Source organism: Aythya fuligula, chromosome 16, assembly GCF_009819795.1.
Source record: "Aythya fuligula isolate bAytFul2 chromosome 16, bAytFul2.pri, whole genome shotgun sequence".
Lineage (NCBI taxonomy): Eukaryota > Metazoa > Chordata > Aves > Anseriformes > Anatidae > Aythya > Aythya fuligula.
This window is the reverse complement of record NC_045574.1, coordinates 3,083,331-3,098,192: the sequence shown is the minus strand read 5'-3', so window position 1 is coordinate 3,098,192 and position 14,862 is coordinate 3,083,331. Positions and strand designations below refer to the sequence as shown.

General features: G+C 48.2%; 1 protein-coding gene across 3 annotated transcripts in view; it reads left to right on the top strand.

Annotated features, from left to right (window-relative positions):
* The window catches only part of TOX2 (TOX high mobility group box family member 2), a 130,172-nt gene extending 115,744 nt beyond the window's left edge, over positions 1-14,428 (top strand). For all 3 annotated transcript variants that reach the window (XM_032198450.1, XM_032198451.1, XM_032198452.1), the window contains exons 6-9: positions 4,558-4,638; positions 6,046-6,453; positions 8,235-8,365; positions 13,297-14,428. In XM_032198450.1, coding sequence (XP_032054341.1) covers positions 4,558-4,638; positions 6,046-6,453; positions 8,235-8,365; positions 13,297-13,333 — 657 coding nt within the window. In that variant the 3' untranslated portion in view covers positions 13,334-14,428. The remainder of the gene's footprint in view (positions 1-4,557; positions 4,639-6,045; positions 6,454-8,234; positions 8,366-13,296) is intronic.
* Positions 14,429-14,862: the final 434 nt, after the last annotated feature.

Here is a 14,862-nt window from a genome sequence, read left to right as displayed (position 1 = left end):
AGATGGGTGTTGTCTGCTTTTCATCCTCCTCGGAGGGTAGCGGTTGGATCTGTCACCTCCTCTGCTTCGTTTTGGAGTCTTCACTGGGTTGTCCTGGAGCAATGGCTGATTTACACCCAGACAGCACAATGGAGTCAAGGCAGAGAATAAAAAGAAGGATTTTTTGAGGACACTTCAATCTGCAGTAATTTCTGCTTAAATATGTGTCTATCCATTCATTCTCCAGAGGACTGCTCCATAGCACTGTAACTCCACCCGCGTGCTGGAGGAGCTCTCCTGAGCCACCAGAATTGTTCCCATAGCGAGAGTCTTGCAGGGAGGTGTCCTCAGGGGGGTTGGATCATGTAGCTGGGGGAGCCTGGGGACGTTGAGCACTGCTCAAACCCCTCCTCGTGGTGGGTGCCAGGTGCTTCCCATGTCCAAGCTCAGTGGCCTCAGGCTTCAGCAATCCAGGGTATAGCTGTTAGACAGAAGGAGACATGCTGAGATTTACAGCCAAAAAATGTGGTTTGGATAAGCTAATTTTGATGGGGGGAGGACAGATTAAGTTGTCCCCAGGAGATGGCAGGAGGGACATGGAGGGGAGTGCAGGGAGGTGAGGAAGAGCCGGGGGGGATAGGAGGGTGGCGTGGCTGTACCTGCTGCATGCGTTTCTGATGGAAGGATGAAGCCGTGTGGAGGCTGCATGCAAAGCAAATGGGTGGTGTGGCGGACACTGCCAGGCGGGGAGGAAGTGCTTTTGAGCTGTCATTGTAAGTAAACCATAAGTTCTAGTGATGCAAAGAGAGATTTTCAAGGAAAGGCTATAACTGTTACAAGAAAAAGCCCTCCAGATTTACAAGCAGAATAAGATCCAAATGTATACATCTGAGGAGAAAAAAGTCACGGAGTCAGAGAAAGGAGAGCAAGGAGAGACTTAAGAGGTCAGCCAGACCACACTGCTGCCTGAAGTCAGGATCATCTCTACTTAAGCCATTCTTGATGGATATGTGCCTAATCTGTCCTTAAACCTTCAGTGGTGGAGATTACCCATCTCCCCAGGCAATCTCTTCCAGTGCTTAATTATCCTTCCTGTTAGGAACACTCTCGTCTTGCTTAGCCAACATTTCCCTTGCTACAGCTTAAACTTATTGCCTCTTTTCCTATCTGCACTCGATGCCGAGGATGGTTCGCTGCCTCCTTCTTCGCAGTGTCACATTTGCAGGCTGTGGCTCCTCCTGGTCTTCTGTCTAAGTAAACAGAGTCCTTCAGCACCACTCTGGTGACCTTTGTGCATTTTTCAGCTCCTCTCTCCTGATGGTCTCTGTCTCTTTCTGGAAACAAAACGCCCCAAACTCCAGCTAGGGATGCAGCAGAGGGGCTCCGCGGACCTTGCTGCTGCAAAATGAAGGCAGCCCCCTGCACGGAGTATCAGAAGGGGCTCAGGGCAGAGCTGGGGTCCTTTTTGTTCTTGTCCAGCTCGGAAAGCAGCGTTGCCGTTCAGGGGCTGGGATGCAGAGGTTACTGACAGCAGCTACTGCTGTCGCTGCCTGCACGACACTGAGCTGCTCGTGGGCGTCAGCGGGGTTTGGAATAATTGTCTTCTCTAATTAACTGGTTATCAAACAAGAACATTTCATTACGGTACAATTACTAGCTGCTTTGCTGAGACACAGAGGTGTCAGGATTACGATCCCAACATATGCTTCTTACAGCTCTGATTTTTTGTTTTCATAATCACTAACCGTTTCTGCTCCCCCCCCCAACCCACCCACTCGCTTAATGACTAATGAATCCTCCTGCTAGCAAATAAGAAAAATAAATCAGCGGGCATGGCAGGTTAGAAAGGAAAACATGCAAAATGTTTTGAGGATCCTTAAATCTGATAAATTACTTGGAAATTAAAATCCCTGGGAGAAAATGGGATTTAATTAGAAAGTAACATGGTTTTGTCAATGTTTAAATTAAAATTTTAAAGGGTATAAATACAGCGCTGAAGCTGCTTTTACACAGAGGACTGGTGCGAAGTTGTGTGCAGGGCTGTCGTGGCAGGCTGCGTCTTTGCTGTTAAACGCCCGCGATGGAGCAGAGTGTGGGTGCAGGAACGATGTCCCCTCCTGTAGCACTGCAGGAGACCCAGCACAGGGACAGTCACCAACCAGGTGAAGCCCCGGGAATGCTGCTGAGGTGGAAATAGCCGGGTGTGGGAGAGCAGCCATGGGCATAGTGTGGGCTTGCCCTCCTCTTGCCCTTCCTTGGACCAGGCTCGTGGCCAGGGCTGGGGCAGGAGCTGGCCTGGGGCTCAGCCACACACGGTGTCTCTGCAGACACAAGCACAGCACAGCCCCCGCCTGCTAGGAAAGACAAGGATGGGTGAAGAGTGAGAAAATAGCACAAAAGAACAAGTGGTTGAGATGAAGATAGGCACCGAATTGGTTAGTTAGGCATTTATTTGCATTTGGGTTAAGGAAGTCTAACTGACCTGCCCTCTCCCTGTCCACAGTCATAAATTGAAGCTTTTTTTCCAGACAAATCTTCCTAATAATCAAATTTATGTCTGTGTAGCTATGAGTACTTTGGTTTCCTCCATTGTCAAGAAAAAAAAAAAAAAAGAAAGAAAGGAAAAAAGAAAAAAAAAAAAAAGACACACTGATGGCATTTTGCTATTACAGAGGAAAAAAATAAAAATGTTTTCAATTCATCAGCACCCATCGTTATAGCAGGCTGAGATGCAGGAATTCATATTTCATTGTGCAGGCGCATCAGATACCGCAGTTACGAGCATCTGCTGGAAGCAGAGCTGATGGAAACCCCACGTCTCTGTTTTACAGTAAATGCTGGAGTTACTGCGGTGGGCTACGGGCATCGGGGAGGCAAGGGCTGTAGGGAGAGGTAATGGCCTTTATTAGGGTAACTGATACGGTTTGAAGAAATAGTTGCTTTTCACAGGCAAACTCTTCTTCAGGCTGACATTTCAAAATGTAATTTTGTTCTGAATGGACCAAATGTAATACTTGCCGAATACCATAAAGCCAAAGACAAACTTAGGAAAACGCTCAGTTTCAGAAAATTACCGTCTGAGACCTCCGGTGTGTCCAGGCAAAATGTTTCACTGAAGGATTCGCTCAGATTTAGCAGTGAAAATCCATTTTTAATAGAATTTATCTGTGCTGATTTTAAATTGAAATTCAAGTAAGTGGACATCTCGGCTGCTGGAACTGCTTTTTTCTGTTCAGAGGTTATTTTCTATCAGAAGGGAGTTTCGGGCGCTGTCATGGCAGGTGGCACAGGAACTACAAAAGCACAACATGAAAACAATGCTGAGTCAAGCTCCCAAACAGAAGAGGAAATTCTGCTAAATTTGCACAACCAAAACCGGTTTTGTGAAAGCACTGGTCTGCTGCAGCATTTTTGCTTCCTTGCTTGAATTTCAGCGGCACCACCCTTTTTTTTTAAAGTCAGTGGGAATCACCCCGAATCTGTCACCTCCCAGCATCGCCTTGGGGCAGCAGCACTGATGCCGGGATGCTCAGGGCTGGGATGTTCTGGTCTGGGCACCCAGACACCAGGTGAGAGGAGCAAGCAATCAGGCTTCCTCGGAGCGATTTTTAACTATTTGTTCCCAACCTCCCCCATCCGTAGGAAATTTGCCGTGGAAAAAAGCTCAATTTTCCCACCAAGCTTCAGCACATTGACTGTTCAAAGCTGATGTTGTTTTTAGAGCAGAATTAAATGTATGCAAAGCTCTTCTAATTGAAATTACCTTCATTTGTGCCGCTTCGAGTTTCCAGTGGAGGAGAGGGCTGATGGATATTTTACTTGGGAGTTTCTTCCTTTCGCTTATTTTTTTTTTTTTTATTATTCCACTTTAAAACATTCTTCTTGCTTGCTCGGCTTAATCTGTTTTACCACACAGGGAGTCATCCTGCCTGGATTGTGCTGTTATACTTCCCTGCAAGGGGAGCTAACTCAGGGCAGAAAGGAGACCAGCCCTGTGAAGCTGCAGGGTGGAGAGGGGAGAATAAACACTAATCCACTCCTACAAAGCTTTTTCTTTACTTAGCGTAGCAAACCTTCCTGATACTTACTGTTTCTCTGAAAGCCTCAGCTCCTCGAGTCATAAGATTAGGCAAAAATCTCGACTTTGATATGCCAGGGAAGGGGCTTCCCAGCTGCCAGGGCTACAGAGAAGAGCTGCAGAGTGGGAGCTCTTGGCTCAGTAACGGGAAAGCTGGGAAAATGAGGCAGTGGTGTAGGATTTCTGAATGTCTCACTATTTTTTGTTATAATTTGGGGATTTGGCCCTTTGTCTTGTTTTTCCAAAAGCCTGGATCGCAGTCTCCTCCAGTTCCTATCAGGAAGCGAATTCAGTGGTTTCTCCCTTAACAGCCTCCCAGGGCTTTATTTGCTTGATTTGGGGTAAATTCCTCTCCAGCAGAGCTGAGGTTTTCATGCATGTGATTCAAAGCCCCATCCCCATCGGTGGGAGGGGGTCCGGCAGAGCAGGCAGGGTGCAGCCGAGCCCAGCAGCAGCCGGTGCTGCTTTATTAACCATTCTTCATTGTCTGGTCCTTTCAGGCTTATAAGAGGAAAACAGAAGCGGCGAAGAAGGAGTATCTGAAAGCCCTGGCCGCGTACCGGGCCAGCCTGGTCTCCAAGGTACGTGTCTGCTGCCTGCTCCCACCTCAGTGCCAGGACTGAGGACGGGCACAGAAAAAGGCAGGGACAGCCTGGTTGCTCTTGTGGCTGCCACTCCACAAACCCGCTTCTCCTTGCTGCCCACACCTTCAGCTGCCCCATGAAGTCACATCTCTGGTGACTTGGTCCATCTCTTGGTCCATTTGTGTTGTTTGGCCAAACACAGACACGCAGCCCCACAGGGCCTTTGCAGGGTTTCCAGCATGCCCACAGCTCCTGGCACAGCACTGGGACATGCTCCAGGCAGTGCTGGTGTGCACTGGGCGCTGTGGGTGGCAGAGCAGGCCCGGAGCATCTTGATGACTTGTCCGGTTCCTGCTCCCTTGATGTGCTGTGCTGTATGTACTGTCTGTGCTTGGTACGGTACCACAGCCTCAGTACTTAAAAATCACATGCAGCTGCCACAGGAGATAATGTGATGTCCCAGATCTGCAGGATGCATGCGGCTGGTGGTGGGCTGGAAAGGCTCAAGGCTTTTGCACAGGCATGAGCACTATCACCATTAACTTGTGAACTGATCAGCAGCAAGGACAGATGTCTAAAATGGGCATAGAAAGGGCTATTTTGGGGTTTAAAAGCTTTTCTTAGTCCCTCTGGTAACCTATGAGGGTCTTGATTTGGACGTGTGCAGCATCAATGTGGGGCAGGTGGCATGGAGGGCATGGAGTCACCACACATCATGATTTCATTTTCTTCCCCATCTCTCCAATAACTGATTTTTTTGCAGAAGAGCAACTATATTTTGAGTAAAACAGCACAGTATGTTCCCTGCTGCTGGGTGAGAAAAGATCTGGAGGATTGTTACAGAGCCCATCACCGGACAAAAACCTCATTGTCCGAGACAGAAAATGTCCTGTCATTCGTCCCTTTTTCCTGCAGAAATGAGGCCACCATTGTGTTGTGCGTTATAGGCCCACAGGGCTGCAGGAATGCTCGAGATTAAGCAAGCAGAATTTTTACCATCCCGTTTGTGCTTTACGGGAAGCAAAAGTGATTTTCTCACCCACCTGTTTGGACCCATGCGGTGAGCTGCGGACAGGCAACTTGCCTGTGTGCCGGTTGATGCCTCTCCCATGCTCCAGGCTCTGCTGAATGTACGGTGGAGTTTCTGGAGGTTAATTTCAGAGGTCTGGGTGCCAGGCCCAGCCTGCTGCCCCCTTGCTAGCCCTGGTGCTGGAGATGCACGTGCTGTCTGGGTGGGATGGGAGTGGGGCTCAGCAGCGCGGTCAGCACAGGCTCCAGGTGCACGTCTCTGCAAACTGCGCTCCTGCCCTGGTGCCTGCAGCCTGTCTGGGCAGCAGAGGTGCCTGGGGACAGATAACCACCCTGCCTTCCTCCCTCACCCGCCTGCGGTCTGTTTTCCCACAGAGCTCTGCCGACCAGGGGGAGACGAAAAGCGCCCAAGCCACCCCACCTTCCAAGATGATCCCGCCCAAGCAGCCCATGTACCCGATGCCCCCGCAGGCTTCGTCACCCTACCCCGGCCTGGGCTCCTTCCTGTCCCCGTCGGACCTGCAGAGCTACCGCGGCCACTCCCACCCCAGCCTGCCCCGGACCCTGCCCTCCAAGCCCATGCTGCCCAGCATCAGTGCCTCCCCGCCGCCCGCCTTCCAGATCAGCCCTCCCCTCCACCAGCAGCTCTCCTTGCACCACCCGCAGAGCTCCCTCCTCAGCCAGCCCCTCAGCATGCAGCAGGTCCCCCAGCAGCCCCTCCTGTCCCCCCCCATGGCACTACAGGTACAGCCCCCCATGAACTCCTCGCCTCCCGGGCAGCAGGTGAGTGCTCGGCCGGCGATGCGCTCGTGGCCCCCAGCGGCGTTTGGGAGGGGTTCACCAATGGTCTTCTGAGGTGGTTGGGTGGGTGGTCAGCGGGAAGCCCCCCGGTGACGCTGCTGAAAGAAGGGAGGGCTGAAAGGCTGTGGGAGAACGAGAGGTGGGGATCACCAGGAGGAAGAATAAAAAGGTAGAGGGAACAAGGGAACATCACTAGCAGGACAGAAAATGAATGTTTTTCCAAAACATTGGAGAACATCGCTGTGGTGGCAGAGAGCCAAGAGGATGCCTGCACGTATGCTAACCCTACCAGCAGGACACGAATCCCACAGACCTGGCTACAAGGTGTAAAACCTACCGACAGAAACCACCCCTAGCCATGGCCAGCTCAGGCTGGCAGCCCACATGGAGGCGTCACTGCTTCCCTTCTCTAAATCCAGTAAGAAAATGTGTCTGGAGGAAAAACTGGCAGTAGTAAGAACCACTGCCTCCACCTTATAGAGAACATGCCAGTACATGGAGAGGGAGATGAGTGGTTTCCAGAGTTTCTCCATCTGGAATATGAACTGGACCAACTATTCACAGTGAAGGACATATGCTCTGAATTCACAGCTGCTACCATTTACTTGATGATACTTTTAACTGCATTATTCACCCAGATGGTTGAATAATTTGTGTTTCACGTGTTTACTAGCTATATATCACAAAATTCACACAGTATTTTAGTGATGTACAAAGCTTTCTTTCACATAATGTGACCCATTCAGTTTGGAACTAGCTTTGAGAAAACAGAAACTGTTAATTTTGGAATAGCTACTGCAGTGAAAGCAAGGAAAAGGAGAGTAGGGATGTGGAAGCACAGTTATCCCTGTCAGTAAGAGAAAGATGACATATTTGGGAACATCAGATCCTAGAACAGGTTTTCATTCCCAGACTGCTCAGGGTATCCCAAGGAACGTCTGCAGCATGGTGATTTTACTTTGGGTCTACATAAGCAAACGTGGCTTCTGTAATTCAGCGATAGCCCACATGCAAAAATGAGCGTAAAAGGGGATCCTCATAATCACTTTAATTGGGGTATTTTTTGTTGCTGAGAGCAGCATTTTGTGAAGCTTCATTCCACATCTTTGTTAAGAAAATTTTAAATGGTTAAAAAAAAAAGACATGCTTTCTTAATTTTGACATTTTGGAGAAAATCAGATTCTTGGTCAGGTAACTACCATGATTCTCTTTCTTTATATGCACTGCCTAATTAAGCAGGCCCCAAAAAATCGGGATCGCGATGGGCTTTCAGATAAAACAGCCCCACAGAGCCCTTGTAAATTGCCAGCAGTGACAGCTGATGGAGAGAGTATTGCTTGTGTGGCTGTTCCTTGCCTTGTTACCGTACATTACGAGGGGCTAATGCATTACTGCAAAGGGAGCTGCACTTCGAGTGGAAAAATGGGTTTGACTGCCCGCATGTTGATGCGAAGGCTTTCCTGGCCATGCTTCTGCAGCCACTTACTGTCCCCTCGAGGACCCAAAAAACAAGAGGTGGGCAGAGGGGTGCAGGGCAGACGTGGCTGCGTGGACACCTGCTTGCAGCATCTCACGTTCTGCTCAGTCCCACCAGGGGGTTTCAGGTCCTGGGCTGGACTTGCTGCTTTCCCAATGTAAGTGCTCCCACACCCTGTACTGCAGTGTTTTTGGGGCACACAGACGTGTCTGTGCAATATTATTAGATCTTTGTTTTGTCCTGCCTCCGTGGGCGCGTGTAACCCTTCCTTTCCTCCACCCCACAGGACTTTTCGCATATTTCGTCTGAGTTTCAAAACAGCGTTGGACCCCGTTCGCCTGGTGCATCAAATCCTCCAGGAAGCACTGAGTGGGACAGCGACTACCCCAGCAGAGAGTGTGGGATCAACCACTGCAGGCCAGTAGACACAATGGGGCATCTCTCATGTGCTTTCTGTCACCTGAACGGTGACCATACGGTCGTCTGATGTTCAAATAGGGACGGGTGATAAAAAGAGGAAAATGCCGTGTGGCACAGTTTGCATCTCCTTATCACGGTGCTTCCTTCCTCCCATGGTCTGACAAGAGCCCTGGGCTTGAAGAGCCACTGGGGTTGAGCCATCACTGAGCTGCAGAAGCAATTTCTGCAGTGGTTTTCCTGCCTCCTCCAAGCCAAATGGGTCAGCATCTTTTAACCAGAAAGTACAGGATACACAGCGTGATTGTAAATTGTTGGTAGTCCAGCAGCTTGCAGCAGTTGAGAACCTGCCCCCAAACATACAGCAAGTGGTTAGGCTCGTTATGGTGAATGATGCTCACGGTTTCCTCTCCTCTGTAAGCTCACTGATGTGATGCTGTGGAAGCAGGTAGCTAAAAAAATCATGGATAATTTCGTCATTGGACATGAGGGGTTTTCTCTTTTTGGGGGTTTCTATGCCATTGGCAATGGGAGACCTTGACACACTTCCTTCCAGAGCAGGACAGGGAAGCCCAGCCTATTGCATGCATTGGGTCATGCATGGCCATCACCCAAGGAACAGGAAAGAAATCCATGTCCTGTGAGTGTTTGGTGCATTATGCCCTGGAAATGAGTGTTTTAGAACTACTTGTCAGATTATTATGTGGGCTGGCCAGCAGCAGCTGCTGTGTGCAGCCCAAGCAGCCAGTTTGTGGTTTTGCTGCTTGCCTGAGAGAACTAAACTCTTGTTGAGGAGCTCCACTGTGGCTGCCCAGTGAGTCCCAAGAGATGGTGGGCTTTGAGGGCATTTGGCCACATCCGTAAGCAAAGTGCTTCTCCTTCTAAAGTGTTTGCTTTTATTGCCAAGGCCACAATCTCTGGCTGTCTCTAGCAGCAGGTCCCTTATCCACCCTAGGGTTTAGCCATGAGAGGGTTCAAAGCCTTCTCCTCCCATGAGCTGTGTGATGCTCTGGTCCTCTGCACCTTGCAGGAAAGGCCACCGACATCTGTGCAGATCTTTCCCCTTGCAGCCTACAAGCTCCAGCACGAAGGTCCTTTCAATGCTGCTTGAATTCCCCAATAATTAAAAACATCACGATTGTCTCAAAGCTGGGGAGCAGTGAGGGTGTGAAAGCCATTTCCAACCTCAGCCTAATCAGGTGCTCTTGGTTCAGCAGTAATAGTTTCGAGACTGCTCTTGTACTCTGTAAAACAGGCACGGGGTTTGCTGCTAGAGCAGGTAGGGAAGGAGGCTTAGTAGCTTCTGAGTATTGTTTGATTTGCTTGAAGTGCTGGAACATAGTGCTTTCACTGGAGATAATAGCAAGCTCCCAGGCTTTTCGGAGTACAGCTCCTGCCTGTGCCAGCAGTGCACTTACAATGGCTGGGCTGGGCACAGACTGTACAGACATTTATTTCTTTCAGGGAAATAAATAACTCACCGAGCCATTAGAATATGGCTGCTGTCTGCCTGCCGAGGGTGCTCAGCTACAGGGATTATTCCGGGCTCTGCCAGGGAATTTGGCGTGGTCCATACTGAGGGCTCCGCAGACGACCCAACAAGAGGAAGCTATATGGCGCTCGATGATAAATGTAATTTTAGATCCTGTGGGCAAAACACTTGGAGGGTTATGGCACACGGGTCCCAGTTTGCAAAGGAGCTGAGCAGAAGCGTCTCCCAGACACAGGTGAAATGCTAACGTTGCAGGCAGGACTGGGTTTTGTGTTGCTAAAACAAGCTCTTTGCCATGCGGCTGGAGCGCCGTATTGTTAGCAGAGGGCCCATGCAATTCATGATCAAAGCTCATGCATTTCATGCCTTTGTCACAGCAGAAATATCGAATTTCATGGGTTTATCGCAGCTTCCTGGAAAAAAAAATATATTTTAAAACCAGACAGATTATGCAGAGACTTCCAGATAATTATTAGAGTAGGTTACAGCAATGAACTCAGATGCATATGGATCAGTACTGCCGAGAGCGCTTAGTGCACTAAAAAATGCTGTCGTCTCTTAAGGAAAGAGCCCATCTCCTCTGGCTAGAGACAGACGAGCTGCTGGAAACCCAGCTCCCAGAGCTGACTTTTTCCATTTGATTGTAAAGCCTGGGGCATCAGCAGTGCCACCACCTCCTGCTGCGGCCAGCCCCTCGTGTTTGCTACCAAAGTGTGTGTGCTGTGCTGCCTGCAGTGTCGGCACGCATCTGTAGGACCAACCCTCTTACTGCTGAACTGCAGCCCCTGTGTCTCCATTTGTGCTTGTCCCAAAAAGAGGTTTATCTGGCTCTCATCATCTTCTTCCTGCCTGGGCTCTTTCTCCAGTTTTGCACTAATTGCAAGCTCTGATCAAAGTTGGGCTCCCCCTTGCCTCCGTGCCATGAGCTTGGTGTTTCCTCAGTTCCCATGATGTCGGCACTGGGTTAGCTGGGGTAAACCCCCAAGTCTTGCATTTCCTTTTGCGTTTTTCACCCAGACAACTTTAGAAAAGCCAACGAGATTGGCTTTCTCTCTGTCCCTCCTTATCGAGCAAATCCTTTTAGGAAGAATCGCTGAAGCTTTTTTTCAGCCAGTCAGTGCTAGTTAAAATGCCATTAAATGATACTTCTTCACTTATACCCCTCAGATCCAGGATCCTGTGAGCAGGCACGCCTTAGTTCATAAATGAGCCATATGAGAGAGGGATTTAGATGTTTCTTAGCCCATCCCCTTCCCTTTTCTTAATGAGTTTGTGCTCACTGACTTCCATCCAATTTTCCTAGCTTTTTCTGGGCTTAAGCCCAAGCTACCCTAGATTGCTAGCAAAGTCATGGGCAGCATTTCTCCATTCCCACTCAGTACATGACTATCACCTCCCACAAGCAATTGCAGCATACAATTTCAGCACTTTTTGCCATCGTATCACAAACTATATTTACACAGCCCCCCATTTCCCCTACCTTGTTCTCATGCTTGCTCTTCCCCAGGCACCCATCAAATACCTGTGTTTTGCAGTCACTTTTTCCACAGCAGCTAGCTCACCTCTACCAAGGTTGCAGCGTGGTTTGCAAATACTTGCAAGTCTTTCCTAATTCCTCAAGGCACCTCACCATTTTTTCTGCTCTTTCCATACCAAAGTTCTCTTTGGGATTCGTTCACTTTTGCCTCCTACTATTTAGATTTGGGGTGGTAACACTGAACTTGAGTCATCTCCCTATGTCCTTTTCATTTGCAAGAGGTAACTGTATCCACCAGGTTTTGGAGATGCTGTTATTCAGACACGGTGTTACTCTGAAGATGCTGAGAAACCTGCACCTAGATGGCTCTGCTTTGGGTGGAATCAGACAGCTCCAAGGCCCTCCCAGCCCGTGTTGATCTTTGTGTGTTTTCTGAAATCCCCATGGATTTCACCTTATCCATAGCCTAGGCCTGATAGTTATGTGAGCTGCTGAAAATATACCTGCATGTCGTTGTGTGATGCCACCATTATAAATGTGTTGTCATTGGGCAACTTTTCTCCCCTCTTCCCACTCCCTTGGGCTAGAAGCTGGGACGCTCCCAGGTATGCCTTGTCCAGACGCACAATGCCATGTGGAGCCACTTCATCCCGATGCTGACAGCCGTGCTCATTCCTGCTAATGATGAAGCAATCCACTCTAAGTGGGGGAAGTTTCTGAATCAGAAACTAAGTGAGCAAAATCTCTAAAAAGACAAAGACAAAACCCCACAAATGCACTTAGTTTGGATTCAATTATTTATAGTAATACTCCATAATGAACTGGGAAGTGTTCTGTAGCATATTTTGTAAAATTAATGAAGTTTTAGTATTGGAATACCTCACTGCTGCTCACTGGTATTAAATCTTTGCTGAGTGCAGTAGGGAACACTCTGCATTTTAAATGCAAATTATAAAATGTGGAGACTAACAAAGTGCAGACTCTTCTGCACTGCACTCTATCAGCAGCAGCATTGCCTTGCTGTCTGCTCTTTCCCCATTATTCCACTCACAATCACACTCACACCAGAATTTCCCAAAGCTCTGTAATGTCCTTCACTACTTCTAAGGCCCCAACAATGTTTCTGCCAGAGCAGTGCAGACGATACAACCCGTTCAAATGAAGTGGGTATCAGAGCAAAGCCCAAATTGCCCTTCAGCCAGGGAGAGGGGCACATTCATCTTCCAAGGGCTTCTTTTGCCTCTTACTGCCTTCAGCAGACTGAGGGGCAGACTGGCTGGTGTTGCTGTCACCGCATTTTTTCCCCTTACTTCCTGATTATTAATGTTTCTAGTTGTACTTATTTTGGGAGAGGAGGAGTAGGGCGTTGAGCAGGTGATGTCTCCTGTTCCCACAGTCTTCAGCCACCTCACTTTTGTAAATCCTCCTGGACACCCACAGGCATCTTCAGGCATAAGCCCCTTAATCACATTTTTGCAACCCCCTGCTCCATGTGCAGCATCAAAATGACACATTTAATCCAAAAGCAAGTGCACCTTTCCTAACCCGCCATGGCTGAGCCTGAGGACCGTGTCTGTATGGTGGAGGAGCTGGTACCAGTGCCACACCTGCGTGCTCTGCAGGGAAATCCAGACTTGGCCCTTCCCTGCAGCCCAGCGAGAGCCAAAATTCCCCCTGGAGGTGACCTGGTGTCTCAGCCCTTATTGTTACAATTCAGGATGAACTGAAACTACAGCAAGCTCTGAGTCTCAAGTGCCTTCTGCTTGGTTCCTCGCCACACACCTGCCCCTAGGTGCCAGCCACTGGATGCTTTGCATCGTGGAGCCATAAAAGCCTCGGTGGGGCTGAGAGCAAGCATGCCAACAGCCACGCAAGTGCTTGTTGCTGGCAGCCAGCTCTCCTGAGGGACTTCCCGGACATTTTCCAGCCTGTCTCACCTCCTGCCTCTCCTTTCTTTTACAGCATGCTGCCAAGGGACAAGGCGCTCTACCTCACCTAAGTCTCACCATCCCTGTTCGGGGATGCTCAGATGAAGGACACTTGGGGGGGGTCTATCCTACAGACTACACGGAGAGGCACCGAGCAAGTCCTACGGACGAGCAGCAACCACTGCGCCTCGTCGCTGGCTTCGATCCCAGGCTCCAAGAGCAGTTTTCTCTGATTATTTGTGAACTCTAAAGTCTACTTTCTGTGGAAGCCCAAAACCTCATAAATCATGAAGAACAAAAATATATATATATATAAAAAATAAATAAACACAAAACCAACAAAAAAAAAGGGGGGACACCATTTTTCTGCTTGCCATCAGCTTAGCTACAGACTATTTTCCTAGTGAACTGCTTTTAGACACAGCATAAGCCCAGGTCTGGTGTCCTCAAGCATTAGGCCAGCTCAGTAGGAGGATGCACTCTTTTGACTTGCTAACAGCACTAAACTTTGTGCAAGAAAAATGTGAAGTTTGTGTGAATATTGTACATGCAAAGGCCTTGGATGTCTGGCAAAAAAAAAAAATACAAAAATTAAATAAAAACTATTCCTAGGTAGGTGGGGGGAGAGAGCAGAAGGCAAAATATGAGAGAAAAATGTGAAAAAGATCATGAAATATAATTTGTTGGATAGTTGTAAGTAGTTTACTAAGTGTTTTAGAGCTGTGCTAAAGACATCTTTAAGATTTTTTTGTGAAAAAAAAATTAGTAGTTTACTTTATAGTAAAAGCATTTTATATTAATTGTAGCACATTTTTTAGTTATACATAGAAGGGAGATGTGTATAAAAAAAAACAAAAACAACAAAAAAAGCCTGCCAAACTTGTTTCTATTATTTGTACAGCAAGAAATGGACAATTTATATCCATGTTCTATGGCATTATTATATTTTTTCTGCCATATGTCCATCTATTTAAAAATTGCTGACAATGATTTTTGTCTATTTATGAAAGATTAGAGAGCATAATTACAGTTTCTCATAAGGTGCATTTTTTTTTTTAATTTTTTATTTTGTTTGAAGGTGCTGCATTCGCAGCACCTGGCACATTCGGTTCACAATGCTTATCTTACCTTTCTTTATAATAAAACATATGAAAAGTAGAACTGAACCGGTCTCTCCTTATTCTGGGGGCAGCTTTTGCCAATGTGGCTCAAGGTACACAGCCCAAAAATGCACCATGCCTTTTCCTCGTGCTCCTGAGCTCCCCCATCCCTTGCTCCTCTCCCACCACATCCTCACTTGCTTTCTCCACCCCCCTTGCTTTGGGTAACAGTACGTAATTAAATATGTCAGGGACCACCCCGACAATAAAAATTATGGCTGAGCAATGGCAGCCATGCTGACAAACACACATTTTTCCCGTGTTTTATTGGAAAAAACCCTCTTCACACTCAGCAGAGGGTACCTCCCTGTCTCAGCATCAGCTCGTTGCCCTGTCCATGCGGACATGGGGGCACTGTGCTGCCCGGAGACCACCACCAGATGCCCACAGGAGCCCAGTTCCATCTCTTCCTAGGAAGCCTGGTGAACACATAAAAAGGA